This window comes from Galendromus occidentalis, unplaced genomic scaffold, assembly GCF_000255335.2.
Source record: "Galendromus occidentalis unplaced genomic scaffold, Mocc_1.1 scf7180000077475, whole genome shotgun sequence".
Lineage (NCBI taxonomy): Eukaryota > Metazoa > Arthropoda > Arachnida > Mesostigmata > Phytoseiidae > Galendromus > Galendromus occidentalis.
In genome coordinates, this window is record NW_003805463.1 from 315574 (window position 1) to 330987 (window position 15414).

At 53.7% G+C, this 15414-nt stretch overlaps 1 protein-coding gene across 1 annotated transcript in view; it reads left to right on the forward strand.

The window, feature by feature from the left end:
* The first annotated feature begins 6933 nt into the window (after positions 1 to 6933).
* Camta (Calmodulin-binding transcription activator) overlaps positions 6934 to 15414 on the forward strand; it is a 50711-nt gene continuing 42230 nt past the window's right edge. The window contains exons 1-2 of the mRNA XM_018640117.2: positions 6934 to 7069; positions 7661 to 7770. Coding sequence (XP_018495633.2) covers positions 6934 to 7069; positions 7661 to 7770 — 246 coding nt within the window. The remainder of the gene's footprint in view (positions 7070 to 7660; positions 7771 to 15414) is intronic.

A 15414-nucleotide genomic window follows, 5' to 3' on the forward strand; every position in this document is an offset into this window, starting at 1 on the left:
GTCTGTGGAGTTCTCCATCTGCAACGTATTTTTCCGCGAAAACATTTCGCAAAACCTAAACCGAATCGGATCGCTCTCCCTGACGATGGAGATCACATTGGATGACACGATTCGCATACGCGAATGCGCAGCCGATCGTTGGAACCCGCGGAATAAGCGGAATTCCCCAATCACCTGTATCGATGCAAAATCGGTAACACACGCCGTTGGATATCTTGACGAGGCCAATTCAATCTCTGAAAGTTATGCCGGATCGAGTTTATCGTCCCCATAACATTATCCGCAAGCAATCGAATCTTCGCGGATTTCTCTCGCGCAGTGCGTGATTGGTGAGCCTACGGGAGGTGCAATCCCGCTCTCTTCATTGTCCGTAGGCTCGCTCATTGGTCGACGGACCGACCCATGTCCGGGAGGAGAGGAAGGGGCGCAATCTCTAGCAACACGTGGTGACAATATTACGTGACTTGGGTTTTATATCGGTGGTGCAGCGATCCAGAGGTGCCTTTTTCCACGAAGCGGGTGAACGCGTTGAGATCCTAAAAGCGAACGAGCCGTTTTAGAGTTGCGATGAGCTCCCTCGCTAGGCGAGGAAACTTTTGGAAAATACGCGGCCGCGTCAAAGATAACCGGTGTATTCCGGTCGATGGTTCGCGTGTCCCTCCGAGGCTGCGAAAAATGCGGCCGGGTTTTGTGCATGCCTAATTTGCATGCCTGTCTCGATCCGTGAACTCATGCTCGGACCCCTTTCCTCAGAGCATTGCGATGTTTCGACAGAAGCGACAATGCGCAGCAACTCCTCCTCGAGTCGTCAAATGGCTTCACGCGGATCACTTTACAAGTTGCGGACGTGAGTCTTCGGCATTCTTGTCATTCGCTCGGGTCGCTAAGCGATGCCGTGTGTACCATCAGTGACGTACCGACACAGTAGCGGAGGCAGAGATCGCGTAAGGTGAACACAAGTGCGTAGCTAATGAGAGGCTCCATTATCCCCCGATTCATTCGCGGAGTTTGGTACGAATACCGCGGTGTAGGTTGTAGTAGTAGTAGTAGCGGGCGCTATGTCTAGCGGGTTCAGCATAAGCGAAGTGCCCGAGAGGCGAATGTCTGAGGACGATCTCCTCAAAACGTGAAGCCCGCGGGGAAAATCGCGGGGAAAAAAATTGTCGTAGTCGCTAAATCCCAATATATACGAGGAGGAAATATGGCGAGCTTACGAACAAGGGAGATCTGGCAAAGACAACACAGATGACAAATTCCTCCCACCAATGTCCACAGAGGGTCGAATGTTTTTCCAGACCGAGTCGGCTGGCATCATGCGAGACTCGAACTCTCAGTAACAGATCTACTGCCGCCGCCGCTCCTCGTGAAACGAAGGGGATCAGATCGTTCGGAGGACGGCGGCCTTGATAGCCTCCAAACTACCACTCCAGCGAAAGAGGCAAGAGTGAACGAGCAGGGAAAAAGGAGCCAATTGGCTTCTTGCACGGTCTAGCGAACAATCCTCTTCGAAGGAGATGACTTGGCATGCGCTTGGAGCGCCCACGGCGGCGGCGCGGCGGCGGTCGGAGCCGTGTTTCCCGTGGGGCTGCGTCAATCCATTTACGATCGACCAGAGAGAACGTCAATCTGAGCGCTTCCGAAAATACAACTGTCCATTGTTGATAGTGATGTGGTCATCTTCTCCGTCGTTGTTGATGTTTCTGTCTGTTCGAGTAGCGGTCAAAGAGTGTCACGAATCGCGAGAAACAATAAGGTCCCGGGAAGCCTCCCGCAGCCGCAGCCTCCTCGCTCTGCGAGAAGCGTCCTGCTCCGGCTGCAAGCTAGACGGCACAAACGCACTTATGCTCAGAGAAGCGTATCTTCGGTCTCGCCATCTCTCGGTTTTGCTTTCTATTTCCCCGGGTCGATCCCACTCGTTTCGCCCCAGCGCCGCACAAACCGGATCTTTGCTTAGGCGGAGAGGAGCCGGGCCGGTCGCTGGCGAGATGACAAGCGGAGAGACGTCTTCCTCATTGCATTCCGTCTTACTCGACCTTTGCTCCCTCCGTGCGTCGACCGAGGAGGTCGCAAGCGGGAGGGCGAGCGAACGAACCAGTATTTTCCGTCAGTGGGACAAGGGTTTTTGCTACTTTCGGGAAATAGTCGCATTGTCCCCTATGGGGCTCATGTCGAAGTCTGAGCGTCCGAGCCACGGCTTTCCCTTTTTTCCTCTATTGGCCTCTGTAAGTCCTTCTGATCACCTCTTTCTCCGCCAAGTGTTCGAAAGTCTCGTTGCAAGCGGCCGTCGTCGTTTTCGAGCCCCGTCGTTCACTCGTTGGCTCGATGTCTTCCTCAACGGGTCTGCTCGTGAGCTGCTTCCCTCGTCTGCCCACGATAGCATTCGAATGTTCGACCCATATGCGATCCCAGCTTGATCTTCTCTCATTAAAAATGGAGGATATTCCCAATGTATATGTATAGGTGCTTATAATTAGCCTCCGAGCAACGTGCGACGTACGTGAACTAAGGACGAGTGCCGAACGATACAAGTGTCGTAGGAATCTTTTCGGCGTCTACTCGCGACTCGAGATTCAACCCGCGCTTGAGGCAACTCATCTGACCTACTCATCGGTGGGTTTACTCTTAGTGAGTGGAAGTTTCCAAGTTCTGCAATGAGGCACAACGGAAGGGAGAAAGAACTTGGAGGAAAAATATTTTCGAGCTTTCTCCTCATCGCCCATCGCACCCAGGCTCACCTCCACGAACAAGATTCAAAGCGTGGACACGATTGGGAAGCATTTGGGATAGGAGAAGGCGCCTCATATGATCTGGGGAAGAATTCGACACGATACTTCTGAGGTTGCGGTGTGGAGCCGGCTCTGAATCACTACCACCGCGCAGTTTCCCTACAAGTTGCATTCGATGATTATCTCGGCTACCGTAGTGGTTGGCGTGGGTAGACGGTAACCGTCGACGACTCTACCCACCCGAAATCCTGCTGGTCGGAAGCTCCGACAGCAGCTTCACCTCTCTGGACTGAATGGCGGCGTATGATTTCTATTCCTGCCAGAAGTGACTTGTTGGCTGACTCAGATTCCTCCCCAGAGGTTTCCCTCGTCAGACGGGAAGCCGGAATCGTGAACATATTAGCGGAGGTGTGGAGAATGTCGATCGACTGGAGGAACGACTCTAACTGCCCTCGAGGGTTTCGATGTTTTTCTTTCTTCATTTCATTCCGCCTCTAATCGACTACGAAACTGCGGTGTCAGAGCTCTAACAGGCCTCGAGCACCCCATACAATTTTTGCCGCTGCGGCCGGTGCGGCGCTCGTTGAACTTTGAAGGAGTCACATGTTGTCGGAGACACTCCGCCGTTAGTCGGACAGCGTCAACTCCAGTCGCCCTGAGCAAACAATGTGAACAAGGCGCAATTCTGTCCCCCGCGCTACTTCATTCCCTGCTTTCTCAAGCTTGGAGACTTTGGCTCTCATCGGAGCATCGACGCTACTGCGGCCATGGCACTCGTGCGTGTCGATCAAGGTGCTCGAGGGAATGTTCGAACTTTTGAGACGGAGGCGAGCCTCGCTTCAAAAATCGGATGACTATCGCGACGATCACGGCGGAAATGATCAAGGAACCGCTGCTGTAGCTGATGAAGTCAGCGATGAGCACGGACTGACAACGGGAGACAGTGCGTTCCGTGGAGGGAAGTCATGCGAACAAACTGGATGGAACGCTCAACATCAATCCGTTCATCAGGCTTCGCTCGTTCACTTCAATTTGTCATCACGGGGCGCTCGCTTCCTCCAACTCTTGGCTGGCGGCGCGCTCGTTCGGAGCAAACCCCGACGGACGGACGGGCGGACGGCCATGAAAACGCCGTTGCTACGAAGTCTCGGGCGGACGGGCGTGCCGGTGCTCGAGAGAGACTCTGAGAAAAAAAAAGAGAGATCCATGCGCAAATGAACCCGCTGGAGTCAAATACCTACCAACCCTCTAGGTCTCCCCGCCGTTGCGATCCGCTCAGATTTTTCCTGCTGTACCGCATCGCGGGAGTTCGCTCCTTCCATAGATTCCGGAGCCGGAGGCTCCGTATCTGGGAGTCCTTGCTTCGACCAGAGTTTCGATGCAAATGGACACTGTCAGGCCGTTGGCGACTGACGGATGATGTGGGAATCCGGTCTGGGAATCTGGGAATCTTCGCCGTTCGGGGTACATATGTACGGTATGTGTGTTGCTCGGGCAAGTATGCATGGATGTTCATACTCTCGGGCGGCTGACGACCAATCACGCGTGCGCGGCATCCGTGATGGTGACGGATGGATGACGTCAGTCGACGCGCATTCTCGGTAGCGCATGCCGACGATTCGATAGCTCGCACCCCGTTGTTTATTCTCATTCCCTCCGTGTCTCTTCCGAGCTCCGTTCCGGAGGTCCTCCCCACTTTGTTGTGGACCGAGGAGGCGTCTTGTTCTCGAGTCCAAGAGTGACTTCTCCGAACCCTGGTCTGAGCGACCCGCTTGTCGTCGATTGAGAAAGCGATCGTACGAGCTCACTGATATATACAGCCTCTGAATCGTTCAGCCTAAGCTGATTATTCGGAGCTCAAAACCAAGATCCTTCATGCTGTCCCCCGCACGAAATAATCATGACTTCGTTCTGTTTCTCGTTATTTTTACGTGCAGCAGCCATGACTCTTCCGGGGAAGGCGAGCGAATCAGCGGTACCGAGACAAGCAAGCATCATCTCAGATTAGAAAAACTTGGTTTTCGGTACGTCTTCTCCAATTACGAGTACGTCTGTTGTTCGGTAAGAGTGCGGTGTCTCCTTTCTTGTTTCCTCCTCTCACAAATTGATCACTAAATCGTCCAGCTGTTGTTGGGATAGGCTGGGCCCTTGCGGCAGCGGCTAAACAAGGTTCCAATGTCCGAGTGAGTATCCTGACGGAAGCGCAGTGGCTCTCCTGTAGGCCCGACACAATCGCTCGGATATACCGCGGGAAAATCCCTAATCACTCGAATTCGAGGTACGTGCCCGTAATCTCGGGGCATGCTGCGTACACCAGCCGTGGTGCAACCGATGGCCTAGTAGACAGTCGTGCGGTGTGCCGCTCGCGACAGGGATTCCTGAGAGCACGGCGTTGTGAAGCCATAAAGACCATGCAGAAGCCATCACGGAATCGGGAGGGTCGCAAACGAGCCGATGGTCTCCCCGCGTCCCGATTGTGTTTCGGGACGCTCCGAGCCCCGGTGCAAGCCACGAGTCCTACCCGACGTCGCTCGTTGTCTCTTCGTGTGCTGTTGCCAAACAAATTTAATGTGCGTCTGATAATAATTAAGGCGATCTAGGTCACACAACGTTTTCGCGATTAGTGGCGAGAGAGATTATGAACGAAGTCACCGCTGGAGGTTAAGCCCTAAGATCCCAATTCGATTCCCACGTGTCGCTCGGATGGTCAAGGGCTCGTTAGAGGAGCTACTCCTCCTCGTTCCCGACAACCTTGAGCTTCGTTGTCGACTTGAAGGCGGTGGCGGCGGCTGCTTTCGCTGCAGTTGGTCGTGCTGCTGCTGTAGTCGATGTAGGAGCGCCGCGCCGCCGCCGCCGCCGTCTTTCCTGTGGGCTCGTGTGTGTCCTTTGAGAGAAGAATAGTTTTGTTTAGAAGCATCGCGCTGAAACGGCCGAGCAGTAGCGAGCTTCCCTTCTTGAGATAGGCCTCACCCTGGCTCCACTATCTCGCCACACCAGCCTCTATTACAGGTTCCGGTCCCCGAGCAGTAAATTTAGAGCAATTGTACCGGTTCCACAGGGTGCCGAGTCGGCTGTGATCGTATCTGAAATGAAGGAGCAAGAAAAGTTCATTAGGAGAAGCCGTCTTCCGGCAACACAGAACACATTTTTTTTATATATCGTGCAAGCTTGACTGAGTCTGCTCTGGGGTCTGAACGCCTCAGTAGGACGGCTCACGATCGGCCCGAGGAAAGAATCAGATTGCTCCTAGGAACAACAGACTGCCCTGCGTGCCATGAGTATTTAAGACAGTCTGCCTTTCGGAGCCCGGTGAAGTTCTAGATGATTCACTCGTGTACCAACGCTCGACATTTGAGCTTGGTGGAAAAATTCTGGAATGTGGATGTTTGCGGAAGAGCGATGAGATTCCATCCAGGGAGCACTCGAACAGCGGCGTTGGATCCACTGACCCAGGGAGAGAAAAAAAACAGGAGCCGTGTGGTCGTTGTAAGGGCAGTTGAACACAAAATTTGAGCTAGACACGCTGCGAGAGCGTTCTCAGAGGCACGTTCCGGCACGTGCACGTCGCGCAACAATTAGAACGAGGAACGTGCAGACAAAACGTAAGAGTATGAGCTCTTGGTGCTACCGTTACTGCTACTGCAGCCGCCGTCGCCGCAACTTTTGCTTACGTTGATGTTGCTCTCACAACCGCTCGCTGCTAGATCACCCACGAAACTCGGTCATACATACATACATACATATATAAATTCATAAGATGAGATCTCGACACGCATCCTACATTAAATAATATCAGGGGATGATTACCAAAAAATCAGAGTCGTCAGATATGTTGCCAGCCTGATATTAGCGCACGCGAGGGATGGGCTACGTGAGCCCGACCCTCAGATTAAACGAAATTCGGGGAAGACGTTCGTGGGTGTGAGGATCGGCTCGACCCACCTACGCTGGTCACACGCCGCCGCGGCCGTCGTCGTCGTGATGAGGATGACACGCTCATTATGACAGTCCATGCATTTATGCATAGGGGATAATTTGCGGTTGGGCACTCGGACCCGTGAATGACTACAGACACCATGCAAGCACTTCCCGGACGGCCTGTGCAAGCGCTGCGGGACCCGGAAGGCATTGATCAACCCACCGATATTCCTTATTATGATTACGGCTCCGGACCGCATTGAAGAAAGCTCGCCTGACCAGTCGGACGATGCCTGATGGGATCGAAGAGAGCTGGTTCGTGCCTTCGGAGTCGTCCGAAGGTACGAGAAAGTCGCATCTGAGCGCCAAATCCTCGGTTCAGGTCAATCAGGCGGTCGACGACATGAAGGGTGGATGGGAGTTTGGTTAGGCTTCGGAAAAGCATCTCTCCGCCAACGAGGTATTTATCCGGGAAATGCGATACGGACAGAACAACTGACACGTTAGTTTGCCAAGAACCAGTGCCAGTATTTTGAGATTCTTGTTCAGAGGTCGTGACCTCTGCTGCTGCCGTACTCAACGACGTGCAATCGTCGTTCGGGTCCGTCTCGACTAGATGGGCGGTTCCGGGAGCGTCTTGGGCACAAATGGGGGTACACTGATTCTCTGCCAGAGAATTTAACGGACTTCTCAGCTTGTCAGAGCGAGGACTTTCGTGGAATAATAGATTTCACTTCGAGGTAGTGAAATACCTCGATTGCGGATTCGTGCGAGCGACGAGCTCTCCGAGAGACTACCATGAATATCTCGGCTCACGTTAGTGGGTCCTTGAACATTTGCGTGCGAGTGCCGGTCGGAGACGACGACACCATGGAAATATTGGACTCCATTGGGGCATTGCTAGGGAACAGGGAGGAAAAATCCAGTTTCCAGTCGCTCGTCATCTTGAGCCTCCCCGGCACGATGCGAGGCGCGCATCGCGCAGTCTATTCAAGAAGAATGATATTTTTTTTCAGAACTCGAAGAACCGACAGCGACTTGCGTCCCTGTGCTCCCGGAGAGTCTGGAGACCATCACGAAGGCCGAGAGCCTTCCCAGTCAGAGGCATCGCTGGAACACGAATGAGGTGAGTTCGTATTTCAGCTGAGGCCACACAAATCGACGACATCATTACGTGGTATGACTTCATCTCGTTGAGTGTCTCGATTACCGCCGTCATTGGTGACAGCCATCCTCAGAAGGAAGCTGGTGTAACTCCCTCTGTGATGTTTTCCATGTCGCGGTCAGTCTCCTTGTTCCCGCTGAGCCCGAGGTTCGCGCCGTGCGGCTCAAGGCATCCGATCGTTGTCCCGAGGATGATGTTCCTCTGTTCGACGGACTGCGAGCGATGTATTTGGTGATGACGTTCGATGATGCTTTAAGTATATGGTCTGGTTGGATTCGAGAAAAATGATCTATCCATCGGCATCTGGGATGATTCGAGCTCGTTACATATCGCAGTATAATCATAGCGAACGAACGAACGAACGAGCGCGCGACCAGACCACTCGCACCGGTTCCACTGCTGAACTGGTCGGATCGTTGGCTCCTAGGCCGGCCCGTCGGCCGGCCGGCTGGTTGAGCTGCCATTAATACTTCATAATAGGGCGTTCCCGATCTCGTTCCGTGATGCCCTTGTCTAGCTGTGCCCTAATGCCGACTCAGCTTTTGGCGCTCCGACTCGCTCGACCGGTTACGCGTAGCCTTTGACAATACAACGCTCCATACAAAGTGAAAACAAAGAGCCACTCTTTCTTTCCACGCTGAGCCACCGACATGCCGGACGTCGACGGATCCCGCCATTTGCCTTTCTGGAAGGTATTGTACGCGCACTGATATTCCCGTGTGTGCGTGCCAGTCTACATCAATGAATCGTCGAATTCTCGCTCGCCGCGCCGTCTGCTTACCGGGCCACTCGCCGCTCGGTGAGAGCGAGACAGGGCATGGCGACCTACGTAGATACTATGTTCGTCGGCAATGAGATCCTTCAGCCCGTCCTTCTGTCGGGAGGGCTCAAAGGTCGCGGATTGAAGCCGTCTCACTCAGTGATTCGCTGGTCATACAATTGTAGACTTGTAGCTGTCACCGGTGATTTATTTGAGGACCATTTAGAGCGCGCTGTTTCTATCCGGCTCCCATCGTTTTTTTCCCTCGGTCCGTCGCGCTTCGCTGCGTTGTCTCGGGGACGGCTCATGTGAGCCCGGAACGCGGCTGAACGTAGGTACCGTCAAGCCGCTCCCAGTGCTCCCGCTAAATGGACAGTGATATTAATCTCCTCGGACTCGAAAGTCCCGAGTGACAACAAGCCTCTCCTCGACGACGCAATGGAGCTCGCGACGCCGACCCACCTCCGCCCGCCCTGGAGATGGCACGGCGCAGAGTTCTAGCTCCGATTTCGCTCGCTCACGGATTCTATTTTCAGTCAGTCAGTCAGCAAGCCAGCCAGCCAGTAGAAGGTACTCAGGAAGCAAAGCTGCTGAACGATCGACTTGACTCGCATGCCAATCGATCTGTTTGAACTCAGCAAACAGAATGCCTTGTACGACCTCGCTGAAATCTCGCTTCGAACTCAATTATTCGGAGCGACTCAAAAGTTTCAGGAGACGTTCCTCTCACACATGGGCCGGACTATGGGAAGCTCTGATTTCCCATTGGAAAACCGGATAGGGGAGTTGTGAATGAAGCGAGGCGCCAAGGATTGGTGGCAGAAAAGGAAAACGACGAGCGGGGTGATCCCTTCTATGAGCTGGGAACTGATCCCAACGGGAGCTACTCGCGTCTAAAATAAGGTGGAGGGACATCATTACCGTCGACATTTGACAGCGGCCAAGTCCCAAAAGTCCCCACGTTGCACGCATGTCGACGAGAAGGCTGATCCCCGGTGCGGACGGCAACCAAGGCCGATCTTCCGGAGGAGCTTACAACACTCGCTGACTGAGCGCAGAATACACGTGTGAAGTGAAGCGAATGGGATCCCCAAAGCGAAAGTTTTATCACTTTAATTAGATAGTTCCGAGAGAGACAGAGCAGAAATGGCATAAGAACAATCGGTAGGGTCGGTCCCGTTCTCCATCTCGACTTCGTTAGCCCTTGTCCCCCTCCTGTGGGTCCCTTTCCCGTGGGGGTCTTCATTTGCTTCGGCACGACGAGCAAGCCTGGGACGGGAGCAGGAGAGGCAGTCCGAGCTCCCGGTTCGAATGTTCGGTCAATCGAAAAACTTCCCGGTCAATTATGATCGGGCACGTAACCGGTAGCGTTTAGCTGTTGATTCAGCCTGACGCCAAATTCCCATTCTCGGGGCAATCCCCGTACGACTGCCCCTAAGTCTACGACTGCCCCCCCCCGAAAGCCTATCAGGACCCTGAATAGAAACTTTCGACACGAATCCCTTCCGTGAATTTCGGTTGCATCATTCGCTCGTCCTTGATGGGGAATCTATGGAATTCGCGATCGCGATCATCAGGGAGGAGATTGCGAACGGTCGAGCGGTAACGAGGGTTCCATCCTACTCTAGAGCTCGGAAGCTATCCAGTGCCACCTCTACACTATCTGTATGAGACATCAAGCTCAGATGATTCCCGAGCGTATGCAATCGAAGCTTGACGGCTGGAGCATCAGAACAGCGATAACAAAAACAGCTCGAGATGGGCGGCATTCCGACTGTCGTTTCGCATCGAGCGCTCGCGCTCTCTCTCCACCGATCGATGCGATCGCAGACTCGGGCTGAGGCTTGGATCAAGGAATAAGAGTTTTTCCTGTATCGATGCGACCGCTCTGCTCGTCCCATCGCAAGTGGTCGTCATGTGGTCAGCGTGTCGACGTCGCCGTCTGCTGATCCGCTCGCCAATTAATTCTTCCGCTCGCCTGTTCATTCAGGCTGAATGTCGGTCTAATCCGGGCCGGCTTGAAACTTCCAATCTAGACACGTACCTGCGTAATCAAGCGAGAGGCGGGAGTAGTGGTCGCGAATTCCTTACGAGGAGGCCGCTAGCAGGGGAAGAGGGTAAAGAAAAAGCGATGGCATGAATATAAAGGCGAACAGGTCGAAGAAGACCCGAGTACAAGAAGCCGTGTGGAGTGGGCGAAGGTCAGAATGAGAATAATCGCGCTGAGGAGATCGTTTGAAGAGAGTCGGGGTAAACCACGCGAACGTTCCGGGATCTATTCAAGTCTGAATGAAAGCTCCCGATGGCTTCCGGTTGCGCGTATGCAGGCGTTGAGTGGAACGATGCGCCGGAGAAGCCGTTTGAGCCCTCGGAATGCTTCGCCGAGGCACAAATAGCGTCCAGCTAGGCCCCGAACAGGAACATGATTGAACGCTCTTACGAACAGACCGATAGTAGCAGCTCGAACGACATCGTCGAAACAACACTGTCGCACTCAGACACTCAGGCGCAATCGATAATGGACGACCTGCAGCCAAGCGACCAAGTCGACTTTCTGGAGAAATATCGGCCGAGGGAGCTGAATCTCTTACGAGCCTGCAGGCGTCGGATATCGGCCTGATGAAATTCTCTGCGCGATATTCTCAACGAGAATGTGCCGACTGCCTTTCTGGAAGGAGATTGGGGCCGCGAACGCATTGTGTGTCGATGCGCGAACCGACGTTGCTGGCGCTGATTCAATTCTGAATTTAATGGAGGTGCACGATGTGCTTATGGAACGGTCTCGAGATGCGAACTGCTCGCTTTGTTGTTTCCGATGAGGTTCGGATCGGGCACGCACGTTCGGAAATTGAAAACGTCAGGGACTGCGAGCAGGTGGCCGAGTGATGGCCCAGGCACGGACAAAACGCATCGATAAATTTTCGTCCTGCGTTGCCCCTCGCCTAGCTCGATGTTCCTTGTTTTTTATTTCTCTCGGCGACCTCCGCGACCACTTCCCTTCTATTTCCAACGTAACAGCCCGAGCCTCCGAACGGTCGTCTGGCCAGAGAGCCGCAGCCTGATACGAGTCAAGGATTAGGACTGTCGTCGTCACCGTCATCGCCACCGTCCTACTTGGGATTCGGGAGCCAGCACATTTTTCGCCCAGTTAACTTCGCCATTGGCTTTCTCTAGTCCGCGAGGCTCTTCCTTTCTTCGTATGTCGCCGCCTCTCGTCTCGGTTGCTTCGCCGCTATTGATTCCCGTATGATTTCCCGTCTATCGCGCGTCGGGAAACGGAACATTCCTTTTCAAGCATCCGAAGGCGAGCTTGTCCGTTGCGGGCAGGAATATTCACAGACTATAGGATCAGATCTCCGAGATCGATGAAAGTATCCGACACAGCGACGGCGCAAGAGCTCACAACAATATGGACTCTGGATCAATAAAAACTTCATAAGGGACGAGAGATGACCTGAGAGATTTCACCTCTAGCGGAGTCGAATCAGATCGAAGTTCCCGATCGTCTTCCCGATCCAAAGACGGCAGAGCTTCAGCTCCTTGGGCATCTGGAGGCAGGGCTCGACGCTGGAGACCGCGCTCCTTTGTTCATCTCCCGAAGGAGAGGATCGTTCGGTGAGGCTTCTCGTCCGGGAGTGCAAGCCGCCAATCAATGATCTCTGCCCTAATGGAGAAGCCGTTGTCGATTCCCGGTGTTACTGTGCTGACGGCGCGAGGCTCGACTTGAGGATTTCGTCCATTTGGGTCTTCCGCTCTGCGAACGATCCGCATGTCCGACTCTCAATACGGATTGTTATCGGAACGTGGAATCGCGGAATATGGAAGCAATTCAACCCCATGCCACTGTGACTGTCCTCTGATATCCCCCTGCAGCAGCCTCTGAATGCCTCTCCTTGTGCAGTCTCCGATTCCTCACAGAGGACAGCACCACCAGGGTCTCGAGCCCTCGGCCTCTGGTCGGGAGCAACCTCGGAGGAGGTGCGACAAGGTCGGACAGGTCACCTGAGCCGACCAGTGAGCTCTCCATTCAGCGTCCTCCGAAGAGATTTTCCCGGGATTTTTTCATTTCGCGGATCTGGCTGCAGCCCCCTCTCCTGCATTCCGACTCTGGCCGCGAAGATCCTCAGTCGCTCGCCCCACACTGGCCACGCACAATGGTCAGGGAGTAACGGCGGGGGGGTCGGGTCGTCGACCGGCCGCTCACACCGCCTGCTTCAAGACAATCACCGGAAACAATTAGGCGAGCTCGGATCATCCGGCTCAACGGGTTCATCCTCCACACCATGAATCTCTAAGCAGGTAGTAGGTGGGCTTACCTGTCCTGTCAGTCTTCGACTCTCGTGAACTTTCTTTATTAAGGGAGGAGATTGCGACGCGCCCGAAGACATCCCTACCCATCTCTCGAAACCGCGGAGAGGAAAACCTGGAGATCTCGACCGGGCATGGCTTTTCGCAAGTATACTGACTTCTTATTTTATACGGCTCTATCTCCCTCGTCCCTTGAAGAAGATCCTCATGGCGACTTTCCTTACTCGAAGAGAGACAGAAAATAATTATCCTGCGGAGGGAAATCATGCTTGTCCAGATTCAGTTGGGTCCTCGTCTTCTCCTCTGAACAATCGACCGACAGCTGGGTTCTCCGAGATGTCTTGGACGTTCGGTTGAGCTCATAGATCCTCGCGACATTTTCCCTCTACTCGATTCGGGAGCGAGTAGGAAAAATAATTGGATTCTGATCTCATTCTCTGTAGCCTCCCGTAATTCGATTCAAGTGGCTCATCGAGCACGTGCAGGCCGAGTCTGCGGACATAGGTCCGATCGAGTCGATAATTCCTTTTGTAATCGAGGAGAATACCGTCAACGAGGAGACGTTGCGCGGTTTCCGGGTTCGGAAACAAATCAGACCTTTCGCGCACCGGGGGACTTTCCCAGATTGAATATCGCCTTTCCGAACCAGCTGTTGCAAAGCCTCGAAACGGCGTGGCTGCGATTGACTACACAACTACCTTCGATCTCTTCTAATATTCTGGAATGGCTTCCCCGATGAGAATGGCAAGCAAAGAAGAGCCTCGCCGGCCATTGTCGGCACTTCCGCAATTTTTTTTCCGCGCATTCTTCCTGCGACGTCGGATCAAGCACCTTCCGTAGCATGCTCCGAGCGCAGGGTTCAACCGAAACTCCGCACTGGCAATTTTCGCGGAATTTTCCGACAGGATTCCTAGTCGCGAGCGGAACGAGTTCACTGTCTGCTGGACTGGAGACTGCAGCTCTGACAAAGAGTTCCGGAGATGTATGCTCAGTCGGAACGAGACTCCGAGGCGACCGGTTGCCCCCTCGGGAAGCTGAGTTTCCGCGCCAGCCGAGCTGGGAGCTCAAACTGAGATTCCTCTGGATATCGACGTCGCTTCATGACCTGAGGAGACCTGTCTGTGTACGCCAAGAGATAGCGCGAGTCCTTCCCGTATCTCCATTTCTCGATCTCCATGGATCGATATTCCTCTATCCCGTCGAGCGAGTCTCGTTCGGCTGAGTGCGAGGATCGATGCGTTTGAGGGCATGAAGTTTTCCAGGAAACAGAGAAGATCGGATCGAGACCCCGACTCCGTGCTCTCGGATCATAATCTCAAGATGGGAGGGATTTCTTGACGGAGCCCTTCCTTCGGAACATTCAGAATTTCCATATCTTAATTGGAGCCCTGGCCCGAAAGCACCATGCAAAACCAGCAAGAAGCCATGACCCAGAGCAACCAATAGCTGACTCGGGCCTCGAAACAGGGCCTATGGGATGACCTCAGATCGAAAAGTGAATGCTTTGATGGCATCTCGTCCTTTTGTGGAATATTCCCGATGTCTGACAGTCGCTAGTCTGACCAGTCACATGGCGGGAACTGGCCCCGCGACTGCGCCGAACTGTAAATGAATGTGTCGCCATCGGCGTGGTTCATCCATTTGTAGCTCTGAAATTATCGGACGGCAGAACAAGATTAATTGAAGCTATTTTTATCGTTCGTTTCCTTCTCTTGCTCCTCTAACAGCGAGCGAGGACGGGAACGCGCAGAATTTTTTGTGTTGTGATTTAATCACCGGATCCCATGTGCCAGCTAAGCGAGCCAGCCTCACAAAGCGTTGAAACTCCGAGGAAAATTACCTCTATGGTCGACAATATACGACACGGAGCGGCTTACCGTCGACCCTGCTCCCCGCGGCTTTCGAATATCACCTCGAACTTGTTCGTCCAACGACTGAAACGCGGCGGAACTTGAGTAGAAAAGCTCTCGGGAGAATATCAATTCTCGGTATCCTTCGATCATGATCAACTCGAATTGCGGGCTGCCGATACGATGTCGCTCCATGTGTGGAGCGTCCTGCCCCACTCCGTATGGTTCGTCCGAACTCTGCACGGAAACACGAATCACTTTCTGCCGCGTGCGGGGCTCACTATGGTGACGTACGTACGAGCCCTGGGCAGACGGGGGCAGCAAGTGAATGGACTCGCCCCGTTCCGATCCGAGCTCAAGAGTGAACGGTTCCCAGGAAGTCCATACTAGAACGCGTCGTCGAGGATCGGAAGCTCCTGTTGCGCAGCGGCCCTCTACAAGTTTCTTGATTGAGCTTGCACAAGCTGCTCCGGCACAGACCAAGCAAATAGGAACCCGATGAGCATTCGCCACGCAGACGAAGTACATGGCAATGATTCGGAAAACTTTGCGAGATCTCGAACTTTCAAAACAACGGAACTTTTAAAATAGAAATTCCGTCGGGGGATCGCGTTGATGCAAGCGAGCATGGTGGGCGGATGCATCACGGCTTTTTTCTCCGCTCGTTTTCCCTTTCGCCCTCTGACC